Raw genomic sequence first — 25578 nt, forward strand, 5'->3', positions numbered from 1 at the left:
ACTCACATATATAAAGTTGTATTCGATTCCCAATTTTATGTATCCAGTTCTCTTGTATTCGCTGGCTTCTTCGTTGATCTAAAACAACACAGCCAACAAATAAAACAAAGCACAAACACATTGTTAATGGATCACGTTCCAAAGCCAGAAACATATAATCAAATATAAAAGCAACAGGTTAATGTCACATCAATCAAATCTTACAATAATTCTCACAAACTTTACTTTCAAACCTACTTTCAATTACCTTCAAATTCACTCAAACAAATAACAATTTATTCTCAAATCTCCTCAAATTCATTCCATCACTCTCTCCAAATTATCTCTCACAAATCCTCCCATATGTGAACAAGGCTTGAAGGATGATGGCATTCAGAAACTTTTTATCAAAACAAAAACGAGTTGGTACAATATTTACAAAAACGAGTTATTTGTCACGAATCTATTTATCATTTCTAGTGTTTCAGCCTTAATTTTCTTTAATATTTTGAAAATTTTACTTTAGTTTCTGAACTTAAAAATGTTATTCACTTAAGTTCTTACAAAATGGTAATGGAAAAAATATTAAAATGAATAGTTTTTCTTTGAAGGGATTAAAGTAAAAAATTGTAAAGTTAAAGTAGAGTGATAATCTGCTCTGACGATCAATTTTTCTTTCTAAATATTTGTAGATTTATTGGTTTCTTTATGATGCACGTCTATTATGACAACTATTTGAGAATAAAGAAAATATAATATTCTTTTTAAACTTGTAACTATAATAACTAGAAATATAATTCTGAAGATCTGAACTAAAACTCAGTTAACTAACTATTTTATGAATAGACTGATTTTTAATTTTACAGAATTGAAGAATTAAATTTTCAATTTCGATATATGCACCAAAAATGGAAATGTTCAGATCCAATTTTAAAGATTTGATTCCAATTCCAATTCTCAATATGTACCTTAATGGGACCTAGTTGTTTTTAATGGATAGGCATGACAATACAGATAGAATCCTTGAAAATATTTTAAACAAAATGCTAGCAATAAAGTTCATAGATTTAGTTCAAGAACAATTTTGAATTTATACACTGAGTTGTAAAAGAAACCTTGATCTAGCTTTCATTAAAAAAAAACATTCATTTCAGATAGTGTATGCATATATTTTCAAAACATGTCAAGAAAAACTGAATTTATTTCACAACCCAAGTTTAGAACACCGAAAGAAAAATCCAAAAATGGTTTTAAGTTGGTATAATGAAAGTGAGTCAATGAGCTTTTTGAATCATAACCACAATATAACAACGTGACACAGCCATTATAGACATTCACATCATCACTTTCTTTTCTCTGATGGGAACACAGATCATGACAGCTCTCAAACACTTCATGCTTTAGGTACAGACAGAGAGACACAGATAGAGGTCCCACCAAAATTTACATGATATTCATAACATACAAATGGAGCAACAACTTCTCCAAAATATGAATAAGAACAACTCAAAAGACACCCCAAATTCAAAAACGGACCTTGATATTTATCTTCAGTGATAACAACAACAATAAATAATCATACCAAGAGAAACACAGAAAGGGTATATATAATTATATGATATGGTTGAACACATAAGAATTATAATAATAATAATCATTGAAACAAAAAAAAGCAAAACAAAAACTTTATATTCATATATGAACAGCAGGAAAGTCATGATTAATCTTTGAAGCTCTGGTGTCTTGGTAAAAGTTGATGCAGGAATGTAAGCAACCAATGCAGGTACTGTTCTTCCCTTTCCCACCTAAACATAAACATAATAATGATAACTTTAGTCTGAGGGTGAAGGTTTGGTCTTCAAACGGTACAAGAGCTTCTTCTTCTTGGAGCTTGTGTTGTCAATTGTGAGAACAACTTTTCCAGGTTCACCAACCTTAAAACTATTGCAAAGCACTGGTTCTTCTGATGAACCAACCTTTCTAGTCTTCTGGACAATTATTGTATAGCTTCCTTCTGAATCTGGTACAAATTCTGCACCATAGCTCACTTCCCACCCTATTACTCTCAGCTCCCAAGAGAGTAAACAGTTCTGCACGTTCCCATCACACATGCACAAAACATAGGTAAATAAAACCATTCTGCCAAACATTCTCATCATGTTTCTATCTATTCATCAATTGTAGGACTTCAACTGCTATACGTGGACTTAATTTGCAGGTATAAGTCCTATTACAGCTTCTAATAATAACAATAACATGTAGAACTCAAATATGCAACCTTATACATTGATGGACATTAATATCAAAATCATAATCATTAATTAGTTATCTATACTTGATAGAGTTTATGGGCTGTTGAATTTTTTTTGTCCTCTCGGACTTTTACTCCTCTTTTCTTTTTTCTCTCAAGTTTTCTTCCCGTGTTTCCCTTATTGTTGGTTGCATTTGATCGAACATCAATTTCTGTCATCAATCATTATTGATATATCTGACAAATTTAACATTCAACGTTACTTTATCTTTTGCAGAACCTAGCTTATCAAACATCAAAAGTGGTCCACTTTATTTGTTTCCTGAGCACGAGTAGAAATTTGGCTCTAAAGAATGGTTATTGAGAAATATATGAAATAAAATGTGACAATTTCAACCTCCCTGCAAAAGATAGCTAAGAAAAGAAGCTAGCTTTTATGTTTATTTCAAACCTCTACCGAATTTATCGTATTCATTTTTAATTTTACTAATATACGGTGTATTGATTAATTTGCTCCTGAAATTTAACTTTCTTCAAGGCCTGCACATTTTGTGGCATAAAATATCGAGAACAGGGAATCCTATGAAAGATTCCCCATTCCGAGGCTGCATTATTTGGTTCTCAAAAACCTATCAACTCCGAAAAAAGGCAATGGGCAACCCACCTCGGTGACTGAAAATTCCACGGTATGCTTTGCTGCCGGCCTCACTGTGATTTCTGTGACAGCATCGGTATTTGCGAACTCCCCATCTTTGCTCAATCCACCGTACTTCACCGGAAGCTGCTCCGGGGCTATGTATCTGAAAGTGCAAAGAGACAGACACATCAAAACCATCAACAACCCAAATATAAACCAAACCAAAAACAACAATTGAAACTTTATGTCCTCACCTCAAAAGGGTTTCCGTTGATTTAGAAGGCCCAGCAAAGACAAACTTACTCTTGCTCCTTACAGTAAGAAAAGGGCTTATCATCCTATTCACTGCCAGGTACCACCATGGTACATTAATGAAAACCTGAACCAAAACGAAAACGAGGATTTAAAACCACACACGTTTTAATTTGATTAGCATGTGTATTGTGTGCGCGGCATCCAATCTTTGCATTTAATCATTCAAATTCATGCTGGGGAATCAAAGGAGCATCCAAAAAGACTAATAAATAGATAATCAGAACTACGGAGATAATCAGATACTACATCTCATCTAAAATCTCAATTTGGAATAAGCACATCCACACATTTCAAAATTTGAACAATTTATCATTAGAAACAATTATTTGTAACAGTTTAGGAGAGTACCTGTTTGGCTACAAATTCAGGGTAATTGTCTTGAAGCAATTGTAGGGCACTTTTTGTGGCTTGTCTGAGTTCCCACTTGGCAGGTCCAGGAGAGTTCTTGAGATCATTGACCTGAACAATGGTGCAAATGCCACCAGGGTTGAAATCCAACTTCCTTATACTCTTTTCCAGGAACTGAATTCTCCATCTGAGGAACTTCTCTCTCTTCTCCTCATCGGAAAAAGTGTTCCTGTACAAATCCTTGTTCTGGAACTCCCCGTATATGTTGTAACACACGGGGTGTCCCTCCTTGTCAGAGCCATGCATGAACACCACCTTCTCCAACTCATCCCCCAGCTTCTCCTCAATCAGCTCCTCCATCCCAAACTCCTTCCTCCACCGGATCGAGTTCTTCAGCATGGTGAACGCCTCCTTAACTTTAAACTCTCTCGCGCGCAGAAACTTCAAAAGAATCACATCGCTCCTCTCGTCAGCAAGAAGTGGCACTCCCCAAATGGAAACTTCTTCGGGTGGAAGTGGCGGCGAAGCTTCCTCTTTGGCTTCTGTTTCAGAAGCTTTCTCTTCAGCTTGAGACTGAACAGATGAAGAGACAGCAACAACGGTCTCTTCAATGGCCTCCACAGTTTTTGCTCCATCATCATCCACAGTAGCATCATCCTTCGTTTCCTTCGCTTCCTCCTTCTTCTCTTCTTCTTTTTCTACTTGTTCCTCTTTCTTTGTTTCAACTTCGTCCTCTTTCTTTGTTTCAACAGGTTCCTCCTCGATTTTTTCTGGGGCAGCTTCAGTCACAACTTCTTGTTGCTGCGGCTGTTGTTGTTCTTCCTTGTCAGCAGCAGAAGCCGTTGGCGGTGGTGTCTTCTTTTCTTCTTTGGAGAAAAACTCATGATTTTTTAGAGCTTCTTGAACGAGGTTCTTGAGGTCCTGGAGTGCCTTGTTTTGGTTTTCCGACAGGTCGGAAAGTTTGGTGCTTTCTTCGTTGAATTCAGGGTCTTTCTCATCATTGGTGCTGTCATCAGCGTTGCTGGGTTTGGAGAGGTGAGTCTCGAGAGTGACGGTTTCCTCAACAGGCTTCTTCTCCGGCGCCTCAGGCTCAGGTTGTGGCGGTGAATCTCTCTCAACAGAAACACTGGTCGTTGTAGTTGGCGGTGGTGGTGTTTTGTCTACAGGCTGAAGAACATCAGTTACGACCACTTCCTCCACTTGCACCACAGACTCTTGAGAAGATGGCGCTTGGTTTGAAGCCTCCTCAGCCATATGAGATAGAGAAGTTTATAGTGAGAAACGATGAGAAGAAAGGAAAACGAAGAAGAGAGTATTGTGAATGAAGAACGTGTGAGAGAGGGTTTATAAAGAGTGACGGAGGAAGCGGTGAGTCATGAGTGTAGTGGAGAGGGAGTAATGTAAGAAGGGAAGATCGTGTTGTGTTGTGTGCTGTGACAGCTTGGAAGGAGAAACCTTAACGTCGAAGGTGGGACCCATGTGTGGGACCAGTTTTGTTGTATACATTGTAATGTAACGTTGTAACTCGGAATTAGGAAAATCAACGGCGGTTTTGCCGGCTACACCCAATTATCCAACGGATCGTGGCCCTACTTACCAGTTACTCACCCCCCACTTTCCAACCCTTTCATTCTCAGACAACTTAATATTAATATAACAATGTTGCCGTTAAAATATGCAATGATTTTGTTTTTTATTTCATATAATAAAAAATATAGATTAAATGCACTAAAGATTATAGAAGTAAGTAATTTACACGTGTTTGACTAATTATATACGTTTCTAAACTAAAAACAACTTCACATTATCTAATACACGCGGTTTTATCGAATTAAATTCGTTTACATAGTAAAACCAAATTCAGGGACGAGGTTTTATGAAATTATATGTTTCCTAAAGAAAATCAATTTACATTTACACATAATTAACAATATTTTTAAGTGGTTTTATGAAATTAAATGTTCCTTGAACAATAATCAAATTCACATTGACATTCATGTCATATACACGTATTTTGACAAGTTTTATAAACTGGATATGTTTTAAAAATGGAATCAACTTACTACGAAGTGAATGGAAATATTCATAACTAAAACTTTTTTTTCTAATTAGGTTTAAAGATTAGGGAGTGGTAAAATTATTTTTGAGAAAATTGAAATTTTATCTCTTTTTTCAAAATTTACCAAGAATGGCATTTTCAAACAGTATCTTTTCTTCTTTTTTCTGTAAAATTTGACCTCCGGATTTGGGTGCCGCTGTTCATATTGGTTTCCCTAATTCTTTAAAAAGAAAATCTCAGAGTTAATGGTTTTGTGGAGAAGAGATGGCGTTGTAATTAAGCAAAATAGAAATGATAAATAGAGAGAAGCGGTAAAAAAGATGGGAAGGAATAACGTTAAAAAAATTGATGAGAAATGTGATTGGTATTGGTTAGGGTGTTAGTGTCCCTAAAAAGCAAGGGTGTTGCACATTTGCACTTTGCATGCTGCTTCTTCTGTTAGACTTCTCTTTTGTTTTGTTGTCATCTGTGAAAGTCTAGCTGTACCTGTGATTCCATCCAGACCATTAAAATCTTCTACTTTGGTCCACCTTCACAATTTTTTTTTTGTAAGAAATTATGATGACGGCGTTCCTTACATTTATAATTTTTGTCAAATTATTTGTTATTCATGTTCGATATTATTATTAGCAAAAAATAATTATATTGACTGCTTTTCATTAAAAAGTTGAATAAATTAAGAACCTTTAGTAGTATAACAAAATTGAAAGAAAAAAAATCAATAAACCAAAGTTGAAAAACCTAAGAAAATTAAAACATTGCCTATTATTGTACTTAGATGTTCGTTTCTTCTAAGGACAGAGTGTAAAAGAAGACCGAACCATGAACCAATTGGCAACTACAAACACTACTAGGCCCTGGTTACGTTTTTCCAGGGCCTTTCGAGAACCTTCTTTAATGTCGTTTACTTCTTGCACCTGAACAAATTCTTCACACACCCCTCAAATCTCCAAAACGACTATTTTACTCTTCATACAAGTCATTTCTAGATTACATACTCTATAAACTTTCCAGAACAAACTTTTAGGAATTTTTGGAACAAAAAATTTCAAAACAAGATTTCTTAAATGAGATTTTCATAATAGAATTTTCAAAATGCATAAAATATATCTTGAATGCATATATTTTCTTCTCGACCAAGTTTCCAAAATACATATCCATCATATATTATATTTGTTTCTATCTAACCAATAAACATATCAAAGAGTGTTATTCAACAAGACTCATTAAACTTCCTACAATATTCATAGCATAACTAATATCAACAATTTAGTATTATACTTTTTGTTATATTATTATTATTAATTATTCTATTATTATACTCAAACAAAGTATTATTCTAGGAACATAGATTCACAGTTAATTTATAAATACAATTAGTATTATCAACGAATATTAAATCTTTACTCAATAATCACTTATATTTACTGTATTCATAAAAATTGAAATTCTTTTGTTAGATTTGAACATAAAATCTTTTGTAAAAATTTCTTTCTGATTAGGTTTTAGAGGCACCGCTATAATCTTATCACTTAATTGGCAAATTCATCAGCAATATGAATATGTATTATGGAAACAGCTTTCTAAAAACTATGAAATACATTCCGCAAAGAACTTTTGGGAACGAGTTTATGCTTTCTGCATTTTGTTTCTCTTTTTTCTCAGCGGCAACGGGGTGGCAGTTAACATTCATGATATTGTGGGGTACAGTAAGTAATTATGGGGTTGCATGAAGCAATGGCCTCCTTCAATTGTATAGAGGGCTCAAGGGTATTTTTTTGTACCCTCTTTTGATGAGTATCTCCATATATGTGAGATGTTGAAAGATGAAAAGTGTTGGTTAGTGGTGGGTCCTTTTGAACAGAGGAAGATTGAAGAATATTGGGTATAAGACAAGGATTGGGTATGGTTGTGTGAAAGAGCATTAATTATTGAATTTGGTATAGTGGCACTAACAAGTAACAATGGAGAGTGATAGATACTCGTTTGGGGGAAAAATAAAATTTTGTCAAGTTGAACAGATAAGGTGGTTTTAAGGTGGTTTTAAGGTGGTAGCCAATGGTGGGTTGGCCTCTAAAAATAAAGTTTTTATGTTACAAAATATAATGAATGTGGTGACAATGATTTATGTTGTGTGGTGTGGGGTATGTGTAACTGTGTAAACTACGTTCTTCAATTCCTCTATGTCGTGATGCCGTTTAACTAATCACACTATCTTTTCTTCCTCCAAGACCACCATGTAATAATGTTAAGTAACGTTATTCTTTTAACTCCATTCTCCAAGAATAAAAACCGGACCCGAAATTATCGCACAAATCACAAGTTATTAAGAATTATCATCATGAACAAAAATATATTCTCATCGTTGCGTCATATTTTTTAAAAATGTAATACATACAAAGATAATTTAGTTTCTTTATACAATTATGTAACATAAACTATGGGTGACAAAAATGGTCGAGTTCAATAGATCAGTCTAACAGTCTAGTAATTCAACCAAAAAAGTAGATTGAGACGATCTCTTCAACCCAACACTCGATATAATCCATCCCACCCAGTCAGCAGTTTAATAGTTCAACATTATTAAAAGAAAACTAAATGCAAAAAACTCGTTATTGTCTACAACAATACTTAGTCTAATATGAACATTTTTTATACATTTTAGGAAATTCAAATGTAGACAGAGATATTATATTTATATAAGTGATAAATTATTCAAATGTAGTATGACAATTCGTCCAACAGTTCAAAGCCTACCAATTTTACAACCTAATAGCTTGATGAATTGAGTTGTAAAATTCAACTTGTGTGGGTCAGCCTAGTCTGATCCGTTTTGCCATTCATACTATAAACTACATATATAAATGAAAAAATTACTGTTTTTGGAATATTTTTTTTAATAATGTTTCATACTTACCATTTTAATTCTTTTATTGTTCACATAATAGAAGTCTTATTTTAAATATAAAATTTTATTTTTTTATAATTTTATTCATTTTATTAGATCCTTGTTTAGTAAATATGATTTCTATATTTTTTTTTACTAAAATTATATTTAACAAGCATATTTTTTATGTTTTTTCTTCTTTTGTTAAAGTTGTATTTGATAAACATGTTTTTCTGTTTTCTTTTGTATTAAAGCTTTTATTTAGTGAGTACAATTTCTATTTTTTTTATATTGAAGAAGTGGTTATCAAGCACGTCTTTTAAAAAAATTATATGAAATAAAATAGTGTATAAAAAATTATATGATATAAAATATTGTATGTTAAACATGACTCCTGTGTTACAAAAAAAATAAAAAGTTGAAATCATTCTTGTGGAGCATCACTTTTTTTCAAGAGAAGGTCACGTTTCTTAAGTATAACTGAATTATATATGTTTTCTTCAATTTATTCATTTTAGTAATTTCTTGAAAAATTACATCACAATAGTAAATTTTTTCTTGTTAAGTATAATGCTTTATATGAATTGTTTATTACTAAACTAATTTCATTGAAAATGATGCAATTTTATTAGTTTTTATTTAGTAACTTTTACATTATATGATACTGTGATATTTAATTAATTAGTGTTTCGGTAGGGGTGTGGAGAACGAGATACGAACTTAACAAACTTGCTCTGCGCTGTCTCTCTGTGCTGCTTTCACTGTGTTACCTTTTTTTCTGTCTCCTTTGAACAAGGTGGGCTGGGTACCTGCAAAGATACTCCGACGCTCAAGTCAACAAGGGTGTTGTCTCAAAATAAGAATATCTATCTGAAAATAAGAATCTCTTTCTTCTTAGGGGAAAAACGTACCTTTTTTCCTAGATGCTCTGTGTATTTAAAACAGTAATAATAAACCGTTACCTGGCAATCCGGTCAGTTACCGAAGCTGACTGCCTAGGAGTTGTAACTGCCAGATTGTGTATTGATACCGAGTCAACTACCTCCGTGATTCATGGTGTTGGTTAGCTAATTATGTGTAACATGTGTAACTGCTTATTTGTAGCTGCCCTCTATGACATTGCGTCCTGTATGTCGGACATACTGTGTGTCGACATGGCTAGGCGACATGTCGTGTGTCGTGTGATTGTTAATTGTCGCGATGTTGGTTGTCGAGGACCAAGCGGTCGACCATGCTCTGTGATCGACTGTCGTCGGGCTATTGGTCGACCTTTGGGGGATTAGGTGTCCCATAGTACAGTGATCGACTGTTGTCGGGCTATTGGTGATCGACTGTTGTCGGGCTGTTGATTGACCTGTGGGGAATTAAGTATCCTACAGTACATGCCCCCCAAGTCCGAGTAAATGGGGGACCGAGTTACGAAGGGCTTTTGAGTATTGTCGGAAGAATCTAGGTGACGTGGAGGAAACGAGGAGACGTGGAAGAAACGAGGAGACGTGGAAGAAACGAGGAGATGTGGATGACAGCTGTGCGCGGCGTTACGAAATTTAGGGTTTTCCCGCTCCTTTAGGGAAAGGAGGGGACGCCAACTAGGAGCCGTTAGATTAAAAATAATCCTACGGCATCTGATAATTAAACGGTTTGGCTTCTTCAACACGACTCAAAAGAGGTTTATTCACTTTGGCAGAAGAGCAAATACTGAGAGTGTATACTGCGAACGAGATTGTTTCTTCGTCAATTTCGTTGCCTTCGCTACTACGAGAAACAACCAGGTAACCCTAGAATCTCTTTCGTCTTAGTGTTCTTACTATTGATCATGGAAGGGAGGGGGCGGGATACTGGGGGTGAAACGCCGGGGCCGTCATCTACGGTGGAATGTGCCGCAATTACTACAGTACCGTATGGGGAGAGAGCCTTCGTATATGGAAACGTATGTGGTGAGGGTCCAGGGGGACGCCTGATATCTCTGATTAGCGGAGATGAATACGCCTGGGCGGCGCGTGAGGTAAAGGAACTGAGGAGTCAATTTGGGAGTAGGGCCATCCTTATGGATTGGATTGAGGATAGTTGTGTGTTGAGGACCCTAGGATATCAGACTTGTGTGAAATTGGTAGCGTGTCGGGAGGATGAGAGGGTTTGTCATGGGAGGGAGAATGCTGCTGATGAATTTTTTTACTGTTATGCTGCGTTATTCTACGATTTGTATGTAAGATTGCCGTTCACCACTTTCCAAATAGATGTTTTGCGAACCTTGAATGTTGCACCTAGCCAACTGCATCCCAATAGTTGGGGATATGTACAGGCCTTCGGAGTGTTGTGTGGGGTGTTAGGAATTAGGCCTACTGTAGGCTTGTTTTTGTACTTCTTTAGATGTCGCCCGCTTGCGACGAAGGGGTGGGTATCACTGATTTCAGAACCAGGTAACGCAATTTTAGAGCTTTACCTGCAATCGTATAGGGGTTTTAAGGAAAAATTTTTTAAGGTGTCGATCACCGATGCTGGTCGACGGTTCTTTTTTGATGGTGAGGGGAATCCCAGATTTCCCTTATATTGGACACAGGAGCCTCTGAAATTTACCTCGTGGCCGGAGGATAAGATGACGATTGAAGAGTTGGAGGCTTTGAGTGTGTTGACCTCGTTGCCCCGCCCCTTCTCTTCACGTCAGATTATAGATTGCCTCGAGTTCGATGACGCGGGGGCGAGGGTGTTTGGTATGTGTCTTTACCCACTACTTTTGTAAATTATTATGTTGTTGCTGACCAGTGTGGGTGGATGTTTGTGTTTGCAGAGATAATGGGAAGGAAAGGTAGGGGTATCAGTTGGTTTCAGAGCATTGATAGCGAGAGGGATGAAGGTAATCGGCCAGGGTCGTCTGTTGAGCAACAACGCTCCCAGGTACCACCATCTGGTCCACCTCCAGTCGCAGTGGCGTCGGTTGGGGAGACAACACAAGCTGAGGTGCCCCTTGTGCGCAAAAGGAAAGCCAAGACAGTCGACCCTAATCGCGAGGCGTCAAAGAAAAGTAAGGAGGTGGTTGAAGATACTGAACGTCCCCTTCCGCTGGGCATATGGGATCGCGCCTTCATGCCGGGTCATAGAGTGGACCTCAACCTGGACGCTTCAGAGAAGAAGGTGATCGAGAACATGAGCGAGCAACAAATTGCTGACAGCTTGCTGGAGATGAATACACGAGCCCAAGCGCTGGCTTGGCATCTGGCGTATGCTTCGGATAGGGGTCAGATGCGGTCTGAGTTAGAAAAGGTGCGTGCCCAACTGAAAGAGCTAGGCGAGGTCCATGCTGGCTGTGAGGCCAGGCAGAAGCGTATGGAGGAACGTTTGAAGGAGGGCGAGGTACGTTTGAAGGAAGCTGATGTGGCCTTCCAACAAGAACGCGAGCAGATGGCGCGGGACCTGGATCAAGCAAAGAATTCCATGCTGATAGTGGCCCGAGAGAGGAACGCGCTGAAGGTAGAAGTCTTTGATCATAAGGAGTTGATTGAGGAGCTGAAAGATGCGGTTATGGATGAACATAAGAAGGGCTTCAGGAAAGCCTTGAGGCAAGTCGGGCACTTGCTTCAAGTATCCACCAAAGGAGTTGAATTTGACGTCCGTAAGGACGTGCATGAAGGCCACCTGAAGCCTTTGAAAGAAATACCAGAGGATGCTGTCCTGGAGGGGGAAGAGGATGAAGAGGTGGCCGTCAACAACGAGCCCGAAGGAGCGATGGAAGTAGACGAGCCCGCCAAGGAGAATGCTGATGCTGCTGAAGGCGACTCGTCTAAGATTGTAATAGATTAGGATGTAGGAAAGGTCTGTAGATACATACTTGAATATTTGGTTGACGACTATGAATGCTAAACTTTGATAATTTTATGAATGCTCGACTTGTATGTTTGGTGACTTTGCGGTTTGCTTTTTAACTTAGCTGATTCTGCAATGTATTTGCTGTAGTGATGGCTAAGTGTGAGTGTCGAGTATGTTGATAGCATGTCGTGTGACAGTTGAGAACGATGGTAGAGTGAAGAAAATACTGGGTGTTCGAGGGTGAACCTCTACCAGATATTGGATGTTCAAGGATGAACATCGACTAATGGGAGTGTATTCCACGTGTGTGGGATGTTCAAGGGCGAACATCGATTAATGGGAGTATATTCCACTTGTGTTGGATGTTCAAGGGCGAACATCGATTAATGGGAGTGTATTCCACATGTGTTGGATGTTCAAGGGCGAACATCGATTAATGGGAGTGTATTCCACATGTGTTGGATGTTCAAGGGCGAACATCGATTAATGGGAGTGTATTCCACTTGTGTTGGATGTTCAAGGGCGAACATCGATTAATGGGTCTGCTCTTAAATCCTTTGTAGGTGGAAGTGTCCTGTACGACAGCCTTGAGACTCGACATCATAACATTGATAAACAGCCTTGGGACTTGACATCATAACATTGATAAATGAATCGAGACAATAAGCATGATGGAATGTAATCTTTATTTGATAACTGAACTTGATAGAGTTGTGAAAAGAAATGAACAATAAACGGATATTAGCTAAAATAATATTTAAGATGAGTGGCGTTCCAGGTATTGGGAACTGGTTGTCCGTCAAGTTGTTGGAGGCGATATGCACCGTTCGACACGTCTTCTGTAACTCGAAAGGGTCCTTCCCAGTTAGCTGCAAGCTTGCCATGGGCTCGATTCTTCCGAGCTTCTCCCCGCTTTCGCCATACCAGATCGCCGCTTTTGAAGGCTCTGGGCTTGACTTTTGTGTTGTATCGTCGAGATAGTATGCGTTTCTGGGCCTCTGCGCGGATGGTGGCCACCTCTCGACGTTCAGGAAGTACGTCGAGGTTTGTCCGTAATTGCTCTTCATTAAGTGACATATCAGTGATTTGTCGTCTTAATGAGGGTTCGCCTATCTCGACCGGGAGCATGGCATCGGTGCCGTATGTTAAGTTGAATGGCGTGTCACCTGTAGATCCGTGGGGAGTGCATCTGTATGCCCACAGGACCTCTGGCAGCTCCTCTACCCATAAACTCTTGGCTTCGCCGAGTCGCTTCTTTAATTCTGTCAGGATGGCTTTATTTGCGGCCTCGGCTTGGCCGTTTGTTTGAGGGTGTTCGACTGATGACGTGACATGCTTAATGCCCAAACTGCTGAGAAAATCCTCTAACTTGCGTTCAATAAATTGGCGACCGTTGTCGGTAATGATCTTTTTAGGGAGACCGAACCGACAGATTAGGCGCCAAATGAATTTCTGCACTCGTTGCGCACTGATGATGGATAATGGCTCCGCCTCGATCCATTTTGTGAAGTAGTCGACCGCCACGAGGAGAAATTTGTTTTGTGCTTTGGCGACTGGCAGTGGTCCCACTATGTCGAGACCCCACTGGGCGAATGGCCAAGGAGAGACAATATTGTGCAAGTCTTCGGGAGGTGCACGGATATCGTGGCCATGTGCTTGACAGGAGATGCATTTCTTGACGAATGTCTCACAGTCGTGGTCGAGAGTGGGCCAGTAGTATCCAGCACGGAGAACACGGCCTCTCAAGGTCCGCTTGCCAGAGTGAAATCCACATATCCCGGTGTGTAGTTCACGTAGCACATAGTCTGCCTCTTCCGCGGATATACATTTCAATAGAGGATAGCTAAAACCACGACGGTATAGGTCGTCGCCTATACATGCAAAACGCGCGATTCTCTTGGAGTCGGCTGCCGTAATGCTACCTCCTTTGTCCTGCTGCTCCATAAGATCTTTGACTTTCTGTCGCCAGTCGGTTACGGGCGCCGACACATCGGTGGCGAAAGTTTCTACCCCAGGATGGTCGAGGGTCATTCTAATAACAGATGATAGCTGTGCTCGCTCCTTAGAATGAGTTAACTTAGACAATAGGTCGGCCCTTGCGTTTTGTTCCCTGGGTACATGGATGATATTAACTGTGACGAAGCCTTGTAGTAAGGTTTGAACCTTGTGGAAGTATCGCAGCAGTTGATTATCCTTGACTTGATAGGTGCCGTTGACGTGGCTGACTACTAACTTTGAGTCCATCCGACACTCTAAATGATCGACTGAGAATTCTCGGGCTAAAGATAAGCCTGCAACCAAGGCTTCGTATTCGGCTTGGTTGTTGCTGGCAGGGAATTTAAATATGATGGCTTGCTCTACGACCACACCGTCCGGGCCTTCTAGAACGATCCCGGCTCCACCTCCCCTCTTGTCGGAGGAACCATCGACACTGAGTAGCCATGTGGTAGGGGAGTCGGCCGGTGTAGATGTGAGATCAGCTGCGAAATCTGCCAGATGCTGACCCTTGATGGATCCGCGTGGCTCGTAACGGAGTCCGAATTCGGATAGTTCCACGGACCAGGCAACCATTCTCCCTGCTAAATCTGGCTTGCGGAGGATCTTGGCTATGGGATGATCCGTACGGACTACCACCTGATGGCTCTGGAAGTACGGGCGAAGTCGTCGAGAGGCGTTGAGAAGGGCCAAGGCGAGCTTCTCGATTCGAGAATATCGTTCCTCCGCCCCCTGCAGTGTACGGCTGATGAAGTAGATCAACTTGAAGGAGGGTGCTTCTTGTATCAGGGCAGCACTGACAGCATGCTGGGAAGCTGAGATATATAGCTGTAAGTCGAACCCCTCGTCTGGTCGAGCCATAATTGGAGGACTAGTGAGGATGCGCTTGACAGAGTTGAATGCAGTCTCACAATCCTCGTCCCAGTGTCGAGTGGAACCCTTCTTCAAATTCTTCAGGATGGGTTTGATGTGTTCGGCCAGCTTTGGAATAAACCGTGACAGGGCGGTTAGGCGACCCACAAGACGTTGTACCTCTCTTAGGGTCTTCGGAGCCGTCATGTCGAGTACCGCCCTGCATTTGTCGGGGTTGGCTTCAATGCCTCGACGTGTAAGCAAGAATCCTAAGAATTTTCCGGCTGGGACGCCGAAAGTACATTTGGAAGGGTTGAGGCGCATGCTGTATCGTCTGAGTTGCCCGAAGACCTCCTTCAAATCTTGCAGGTGCTGGTCTATAGAATTGCTGCGAATTACCATGTCGTCCACATACACATCCATGCAACGCCCTATCTGATGATGGAAGACCTTATCCATGAGGCGTTGATAAGTGGCTCCGGCATTTTTTAATCCAAACGGCATTACTTCATAGCAGTAATTGGCGCGTTCAGTGATAAAGGCTGTCTTGCTTTGATCGGGGTGGTACATTGGGATCTGGTTGTACCCCGAGTAAGCGTCCAGAAAACTGAAAATGACATGACCAGAAGCTCCATCTACAAGGCGGTCGATGCTGGGCAAGGGGTATGAGTCTTTGGGGCATGCCTTGTTGAGATCAGTGAAATCGACACACATCCGCCACTGACCGTTTGACTTCTTGACCATAACCACATTCGACAGCCATGTGGTATATGTTAACTCTCTGATGAATCGGGCGTTTATCAGCTTGTCGATCTCGACTTGAATGGCTTGACGCTTTTCTTCTCCGAACCTACGCTTCTTCTGGGCGACTGGTCGCGCCTCCCTGAAGATGGACAATTTGTGGGACATAACTCCTGGGTGAATTCCTGGCATGTCGGCGGCTGTCCATGCAAATAAGTCTGCATTGTTTCGCAGTATCTGACTTAGGGCCTGCTCCTCGTTTGAGGTGAGATCCTTGCCGATGCTGGTGGTTTTAGACGTGTCACTCGTCAGGGATAGGAGCTTGACTTCGCCTTGCGGATGAAGGCGCTCGTCCACATTGGTTCGGGGGTCTAGGTCGACTACTGCTGCGTCGACTACTTTTGTCCTCTTTGTTGGAATAAAGGGGGTGACCTTTAACCCCGCCACATAACACTGTCGGGCCATTCGCTGGTCGGCCCTCACCGTACAAATAGTACCATGATTTGTTGGGAACTTCATGGCGAGGTGAGGAGTAGACACAATTGCTCCAAATGCGTTCAGACAGGGACGCCCTAGCAAGGCGTTGTATGATGCGTTCGCCTCGACCAGCAAGAATCGAACTCGAAGTTCAGGTGCCTCCCGACTGGTTCCGAGTCGAGTTCGCAAATCAAGGTATCCCCTGGTGTCTACTCGCTCTCCTGAGAATCCGACAATCTGCTCATTAAATGGGGCGATGAGATCCTCGGATAGGTCCATTTTCTGAAAAGTGGACCAATATAAAATGTTGACCGAGCTTCCTTGATCAACGAGGACCTTGCTGACATCATACCGAGCTATGTTAGCCGTGATGACCATAGGATCATCATGATCAGGGTCTGGAGCGTGGAAGTCAGCATTCGTGAACGTGATGTCCGGGATCGACCGAGCCTGTCGCTCGACCATATGGACCGATTTCAGCTGTCTCAAGTGTCGTTTCCTCGCTGAAGACGACACGCCTCCTCCAGCGAAACCACCAGATATAGTGTCGATGCGGCCCCGGACTGAGCGTTCCCTCTCTATGCGTCGAGGCGGACTGCGTGATCGCCTGCGGTGTCGATCATCTCTAGGGGGAGATCGCCGGGGACTTCGCCTGGGAGGGTCCCTTCGACGAGGAGTTGTTGCTCTTGCGGTAACTCTCTCCTTGATGTAACTCTGGAGATAACCCGCACGGATGAGCCGTTCTAACTCGTCTTTTACCGTATTGCACTCTTCCGTGTCGTGCCCCTGGTTCATGTGGAACCGACAAGATTTGTTCCTATCGGCGTTCTTTGGGGTGGTCTTTCGCCGCGTTGTGAGAAGTTCGGTGTGTAAGGCCTCTTCTAGTACCCTCGCCCTGGGGGCGTTGAGGGTCGTGTAGTGATCATATTTAGATATCCACCCCGACTCCTTCCGAGGTGCTCGGTCCGGTCTGTAGTCGTTGGGGGGTCGCTTCGTTTTTTTAGTTTCCTGGTTGGGGATATCTTGGTGGTGCTTCTTTCTGGCATTGGCATTACGGTGGTCTTCAATGCGAATGAATTTTGCCACAGTGGATTGCAATTCTTCCATGGATGACGGGGGATCAGCATATAACTGTTCCGAGAACTGCCCCGGCCTTAAGCAGGATGACAGATTGCTGATGATGAAAGTGGGAGTAATATCCGGCACTCGCCTGGCCGTTTCGATATATCGCTGCATAAAAGCTTTCAGAGTCTCATCCTTCTCCTGCCTGGTATGGACGAGCTCCGTAGCAGTCATTGCCGGCTTTTGATTGGCTGCGTACTGTTTTCGGAATAAGGATTCTATGGTTGCGAAGCAATCTACGGAATTGCGGGGAAGTTTATGGAACCATTCCAAAGCTTCACCCTTAAGGGATAAAGAGAAAGCTCTGCATATAACCGGATCGCTGTCTGTGTAGAATGCCATGGTATCGATAAAATTGCGTAGATGATCATCAGGATCTTCAGATCCATTATAGCGTTCCAGAGTTGGGGGAGGCTTGTCCGGCATATTCGCTTGCATGATGGCTTCCGTGAATGGAAGCAGGTTGGTGAGGCGCGCAGGAGTAGGCCCCCTCCTTCCTCCACCAACCCGTTCGGAGGGTCCCCCATGATGGCTCGCTTCGTTATCCTCCTGCCTGTTTGAAGCAGATAACTCTGGTGTTGGGATTTGAGCTCTCAATGCCGCCATCTCCTCGGCATGCTTGCGCTGAATCTCCTGCATGGTTTGTGCCTGTGCCTCAACTTGCGCTTGCAGTTGCCTGATCAAATCGTGCGTATCTGAATTTTCCATAGCTCCGGTGGTCGTTGTTGGGATAGTAATCTCGGGCCCCACGGTGGGCGCCAAAATGTTTCGGTAGGGGTGTGGAGAACGAGATACGAACCTAACAAACTTGCTCTGCGCTGTCTCTCTGTGCTGCTTTCACTGTGTTACCTTTTTTTCTGTCTCCTTTGAACAAGGTGGGCTGGGTACCTGCAAAGATACTCCGACGCTCAAGTCAACAAGGGTGTTGTCTCAAAATAAGAATATCTATCTGAAAATAAGAATCTCTTTCTTCTTAGGGGAAAAACGTACCTTTTTTCCTAGATGCTCTGTGTATTTAAAACAGTAATAATAAACCGTTACCTGGCAATCCGGTCAGTTACCGAAGCTGACTGCCTAGGAGTTGTAACTGCCAGATTGTGTATTGATACCGAGTCAACTACCTCCGTGATTCATGGTGTTGGTTAGCTAATTATGTGTAACATGTGTAACTGCTTATTTGTAGCTGCCCTCTATGACATTGCGTCCTGTATGTCGGACATACTGTGTGTCGACATGGCTAGGCGACATGTCGTGTGTCGTGTGATTGTTAATTGTCGCGATGTTGGTTGTCGAGGACCAAGCGGTCGACCATGCTCTGTGATCGACTGTCGTCGGGCTATTGGTCGACCTTTGGGGGATTAGGTGTCCCATAGTACAGTGATCGACTGTTGTCGGGCTATTGGTGATCGACTGTTGTCGGGCTGTTGATTGACCTGTGGGGAATTAAGTATCCTACAGTACAATTAGTATTAATAATACAGAGTGTTTTAAAAGATGTGATAAAGATCTTTTTACAAAATAATCTTCTACCTATTTATAAGATAAAAGGAATAAATTAATTATTTAGACAAGTTGAGCAAATAACGTTATAATCGGGAAAAAGCATCACCATCACCATGAGTCTGTGTTACCCTCAATCTTCATCTTTTCGTTCAGTATTTAGAAGCAATGTACTTGATTTATTGTTTCATTCACATATTAACGACCCTATGAACGTAAGAGGATACGTCGTGATCTTTTTCTCACCCCCAACTTATTTCATATGAACTTTCTCTAGACTTTTCAAAATCTTCTTAGGAAACCCAAATCAACATAATTTCTACGATGGATAATATTTAGTCAAAAATTATTTTATTGGAATGTAAATTAATAGTTTATTAGAGAAAATTTTGAAAATTTTATATCAATTAAAGATAAGACAATTTATATTATATAAATCAATACAAATCTTATTTTAGAAATTAATTTTATAAAATTAGATTAAATTTAAAATTTATTTCTTAACATAATATCATTATTATAGATTAGAATCTCTCTTAGCAGAATTTATTATTTACTAATAAAATGTTTTAAACTGAAAACAAAACAAAAAAGATAAAAACCTTTTTGCGCATAATTTATAACTATTTTTAAATCAAAATCAATTTTGTCTATCGGTATAAATTAAAATTTTATGGGTTAAATATGTTTTTAGTCCCTAAACTATTGGCTGTTTCTGGTTTTCGTCCCTCTTTCAAAGTAAGGTACAATTTGGTCCTCATTCTTTTCAAAACGTTCGTTTTAGTCCTCGAAAACTAAACACTATTTAAAAATTTGGTCCTCATTTAGTAACAAATGAGGACTAAAACCAAAATTCCGAGGACTAGAACGAACGTTTCGAAAAGAATGAGGACCAAATTGTACCTTACTTTGAAAGAGGGACGAAAACCAGAAACGGCCAATAGTTTAGGGACTAAAAACATATTTAACCCAAATTTTATTTATAAGTAAAAGAAAGTTACAAATTATTTTTATTTCCCAAAATCAGAAGAATATTTTAGTTATAATAAATAATGACAAAAATTTGCAAAATCAAAACAAAAATAAAGATAAATGATAAGAGCTTATCTAGCTAGATAAAGATACAAAAATATTAACAATTTAGTTGTTCTTGTACAACAATATAAAAACTATTTACAAAATTAGTCTCCGTCTAAGTCCTTGTGATCCATTTCTTGAGATAAGTCTTTAAGAGTAAACTCATGAATAATTTGTAAAGATGTTTAACGCATTAATGTTATGTTCACTTTGAGGGAATTGGCAAAGAAAGAAAAGTAAAAAAAAAAAGAGATAAATTCATGTTGTTCACTTCAACCTATTTGCGTGGATTTAAGAATGCTTGTGAATTCGAAGGTTGCTTAGAAGTTGACAACTACACTTTTTGTTACGTGCTTTGTTAGGTCAAAGTACAAACATATATACAATATGAGCCAAAACCTAACGCAAGCAAAAATTCCTCAAACTTTCGATTGAAACGTGTAAGCTTTACAATTACATAAAGAGCTGCCTCATTTACCGCCTTGCAAAAACAAACAATATCAAATTCTAGAAACATGTTTCGATACCTAACACGATAAACATAATTACTTGAATTTATTATGGCATATAATCAATCTCATTTTTTAAATTAATATTTTCAAGTTAGCTTAAATACAAATTTACTTGTTAACGCGATACTATGACCTATCTTTGTTCTGTGCAGAGATTCCATAAAATTATATATTAACATTTTTGTGTTATTTTATGAATAAATTAAAATTATTATTTTATTTTATACTTCTCAAAATTAAAATGATTACATATGATTAGAGATATTATCATAGTGCTTCATACTTCTTATTAACGTTCTATATTTATGAACCTATATAAACGAATCTTCTGTTTATTGTAACATATCAATGCGTAATTAATAGATTTATGATAAAATATTGATTTGTTTTTATTACATATTTAAATTATAAAGGAAAAAAATAAAATTTAGAATATTAATAAAGAATAAAAATATGTGTAGATTTTAATAAGAAATTATATTTATCGAGGTAAACAATGATAACGAGTTAAAATATTTTTCATTGAGAGACCAGGATATAAATTTTAAATTAAGATATAAATATCAACTCAGTACTTAAAAATATATAAATAAGTTTAAATTGTAAAAACAAATTACCTAAACATGATAAAGTTCAATAGAGATGTTTTGAAAATATAAAATAACCTCTTTTAAAGTTATATATTTATATCCTATGAGAGGATAGTGAGAAAACAAACTTCTTTTCCAACATGTTTTTGTTGTCATACTATGAATAATAATTGTTAGGGTGTTGGAAATTGATTTATTTTAAACTTTTTTAATATGTTATTTCTTAATTAATTTAGTTCATATTCCAAATTAAAAATCAATAATTAAATTAAACCTTGCATTATATTAAAACATAAGTTAATTAATAACAACTATGGTTGCGCTGATTAAAAATTATTTTAAAATTTAATTGTATCATATTTATAATTATCAAAGCAAGACAGCAAATTTGTATTATAATTTCTAATTATGAGATTATATAATTTATTCATGAATATAACAAAAAATAAAATCATAAATATAAATATAAATATAATTATATAAAAATTATAAAAATATTTTTTTTGTATTTAACGATTTTATAGTTTCTAAATAAATATTTAACAATCTTATAATAAAAACCCGTAAAACAATACAAATTGAATTGCAAAAAAGTAGTTTGATTTAATTTAAGTTTTATATCAAATTAAAATCAAACCAAAACAAACCATATTTAATTTTTAAATTCGGTTCCGTAACTTCTAATTTGAATCCGAATCAATCGCAACAACTTATGTGTATGTCTTTTTTTAGAAATAAAAATGAAATAATAAAATTAGAATAATCGAATTAAAATGCTCGAATATCATTTTAGGATTTCATAACTTTTATTCTTCACTTTATTCTCCATCTCTCAAAGTCTCTTCCTAAATCAATTTTGTTTACTTTTAACAATTTTGAATTTCTTTCTAATCAATGGAACCAAATTAAAATCAATAAAAGATAGAAGTTACTTATTATTTTATTAATTTTTTAATTTTTATGTTGTCGTAATTGTATAACTTTAGTTGTTTTCATTATTTTACATATAATTTAATTTGGTTAAGTTTTTTTGTTCTCATTTTAATTATTAAAATATTTCACAAAATAATATTAAAAATAAATCTCTTTATTTTATATTTTATTTATTTGGTCACGTGAATAAGAATGCTGCAGGCAGGGAACCATACCTGTCATTAATGTACATTCAAAGAATTTATCCATTTATGGTCTAAAGATTTTAATTTTTCTTTATGGCACTTGTATTGACCCTGCGAAAACCAAATATCGTACTAATTCTGTAACATCCTGGATTAGCACAATTATTCTATTTTAAATTTGATATTAAATTAAGAAATTAGTATATGTATTAGAGTATTTTTCAACATGTTACATAATAAAGTTTTTATAAACATAAGTATATTCCAAATTTAGATTAAATACGTAAAACAAAATTAAATTATATATATAGAGTCTTTTTTATTTATATCTGAGTTATTTCAATATAAAAGACTTTTACCTATGTTATTTTTTGTTTATGTATAATATACGATCATTATAGGTGAATAAATCATAAAAACAAAAAAAAGTAAGCTAATAAAAAGTTTGAACGTTTACAATACTTATAATCTCACATTATGCAATAACTACTAGATCTCTATCAGTCATACATTCAAAATGACATATAATTTATTATAAGGATTCATAAATACACTAATTTTAGACTCGAATTTGGATTTTATGCATTAAGTTAGACACTAAAAATCTTGCACCTATCATGAGATCATGATACAAAACTAAGATCGACCATATCAAAATGTACAATTTTGATCACATCATGATATGGTGAGTTCACTTATAAATTTGCCAAAAAAAAGGGTTTTATCCCAGATCGCTTAAAGAACCTCATTCAATTGTTACCTCCTAGACCTAAATTTTGGCACTCGGTCAACGAAAAGTTAGCTCGTTTAAAGAATTTGCATAAACCAAATATGAAATTTTGCATAACAAGTAGTGCTCTAACTCCAATAGATCATTTTTCATTTTCTATGCCAAGTTAAATAAAAGTCAAATGTATAAAATAACTCATTTTTCATTTTCTACCTAATAGACCATTTCATAATGTTAACCCCAAACCCACGTATGAGAGATTGAAATGACAACTTTAAATCTAAATTTACTCATTCAACAAAGGTTTCATCAAATCAACCACTAAAATACAACAATTTAGCAATGAATACACAATGTATCAAGCAATTAATTAAAATAATAGAATTACACATGCAAAAATTATAATTAGCTCTGTTTACCTTAGTTAAATAATCCTTTTACTCAATTATTCCTTATAACTCTACTTCTCACATATATCCTAACTAAACAAAGAAAATTCCAATTAAAAATATAAAAATATTATGATGATTACGTATCAATAAAAATTCACTTTAAACACATTAAGTCATATACATTACAATAAAATACACATGCAAACTCAAAAAACAAAACCACTAATGAAAGATAAAAAGTAAATTTATTTTGTGCAAACAATATTATATTTTTTATATTCAAAATGATGAAAACGATATCAGAAATCTAGAAAAAAAAATAAACGAGAAACTTATAAAGAAAATTTGGAGAAATGATCATTTTTATAAAATAAAATTTAATTTATAGAAAGTCTATTTATAATATTAACTTTTTCTTATTAAATACTTTAGTGTCATATTTTAAAAACCACGGCTATATATTTTCTAGATTTTTACAAATATATTTCGAGACATTTTTTAATGATTTAAAATTTCGTTTATTTAAATTTCTTAAAAGAATTAAATTTTGATCTCGCGAACTTAACTTTTAAAACGGATAAATATAAAATAAATAAACAAAATTCGAAATTTCTATATTATCACAAAAAATTATTATTGTTTTTATAAAAATAACTTTTGATATAAATTTATATTTCTGAATGTGTACATATATTATAATTTAAGTGATTAAAAAAGCCCAATGCTCTTAGCATCAATTTAATCCGAAATGAAACAAAAAAAATGAAGAATGTAAAGAAAAACAAATGAAGGAGAAAAAAATTGAAAACTTGGGTGAAGATGGTGTATGGAAGCAAATGATTGGGAGATGATGAAAAGGAATAACATGAAATTGTGGAAGAATACACATGACTGACATTTGCATGTGGTGAAAACGTGCGACCATGTTGGGCAAAATTGAAAACTACATGTTTTCTTTTTTCTTTTCTTATTTCATGTCCATGTCCTTTTACTCCTTCTGTTTGTTTTCTGATTCAATAAATGTTCATGATAAGGTTTTTAATTTAACAAAACTACTTTTATAACTACATTATATGTTACTTTCAGTATATATTTACCAGTTTATTTAGTTGTTTCTCAAAATATTGCTATATTTTTCATATTAAAATTTGGATTAATTTGTTAGAAAATCACAATACAAAGAAGAAAAATAACACATTTATATTTATATAAAAGCACACAATTAAAACTAGTTTGTTTAACATCTATATTCTTAAACATTCAACAAAAATATATATTTAACTACTCAACATACAACTGTTGTAGTTTTTATAAAAACATAAGTAAAACTCTCTTATTCAATATTTAATAAAGATGAGAATGTAATAATGATCATGTAATTGAAGTTTGTATAATGAGATATTAAAGTAAGTCAAGTATTAATATGTTACCTGATATACTTAATACATATCTTACATAACATATTACTATAAATGAATTAGTTGGAATAGTAATATGTTTAATTAACGTTGAAATTACCTTAAACTTCATTTAATGTTTGAAGCACAAATATCATTTGAAATTTAATGAGAGTTTATTGCATATAAACTTAAAATTAAATTTGTCAAAATATTTTAAAATGTATAAGTCAATTTTATCCATTATGGATTTGAACAAAATTAGATTATAAAAAACTTATGAATTTTAGTATAGCTAAAAAATGGATTCCGGTTACTAAGAATTTGACTCACACGTGTTAGATGTGGTGAGTCAAATTGACTAAACAATCTAAACATAAAAAAAAACACTTTATTCTTAACTTGAGAGTCCAAAACTTTAATAATTTTTTTTATAAGATTTTGGAGGAAAGAGACTCATTAACTTTGCCTCTTATTGTATTGAAGTTTAAGCTTTAAGATGAATATGTTTGATTCACTTTTAAGATTATTTAGATTTTATTTAGAATTATAACTTAATTTTTATGATGAATGATTTATTTATTGTCTAGAATGAGAAAAAACAAACTTTTAAAATAAGTTTGAACTTTTTTAAATTTTTATTACATATTAAAATAAAATGTTAGATTGAAAAAAAAGATATAATTTTTTCAATGAGACAACTCATTTAACACAAATATGGTGGATCGAATCATACTCAAATTTTTTGGCTTAATTAATAAGTGAGTTATGTTGGTTGACTCACTAAGTAACTAA

At 36.7% G+C, this 25578-nt stretch overlaps 2 protein-coding genes across 2 annotated transcripts; one reads left to right on the plus strand and one right to left on the minus strand.

Annotated features, from left to right (window-relative positions):
• Positions 1-1568: 1568 nt before the first annotated feature.
• LOC124832372 (patellin-3-like) lies at positions 1569-4954 on the minus strand. The gene is made up of 4 exons (XM_047306563.2): positions 3531-4954; positions 3122-3246; positions 2895-3030; positions 1569-2069 (listed from the first exon to the last, which is right to left on the minus strand). The coding sequence occupies exons 1-4, from the start codon at positions 4782-4784 to the stop codon at positions 1812-1814; spliced, it is 1773 nt and encodes a 590-aa protein (XP_047162519.1). The 5' UTR covers positions 4785-4954; the 3' UTR covers positions 1569-1811.
• A 5338-nt stretch (positions 4955-10292) lies between these two features.
• Positions 10293-12274, plus strand: LOC148205474 (uncharacterized). The gene is made up of 2 exons (XM_088093549.1): positions 10293-11187; positions 11265-12274. Exons 1-2 carry the CDS (start codon positions 10293-10295, stop codon positions 12272-12274), a joined length of 1905 nt encoding a protein of 634 aa, XP_087949675.1.
• Positions 12275-25578: the final 13304 nt, after the last annotated feature.

The sequence above is a fragment of the Vigna umbellata genome, chromosome 1 (genome assembly GCF_029865625.1).
Source record: "Vigna umbellata cultivar VRB3 chromosome 1, Vumbellata_1.0, whole genome shotgun sequence".
NCBI lineage: Eukaryota > Viridiplantae > Streptophyta > Magnoliopsida > Fabales > Fabaceae > Vigna > Vigna umbellata.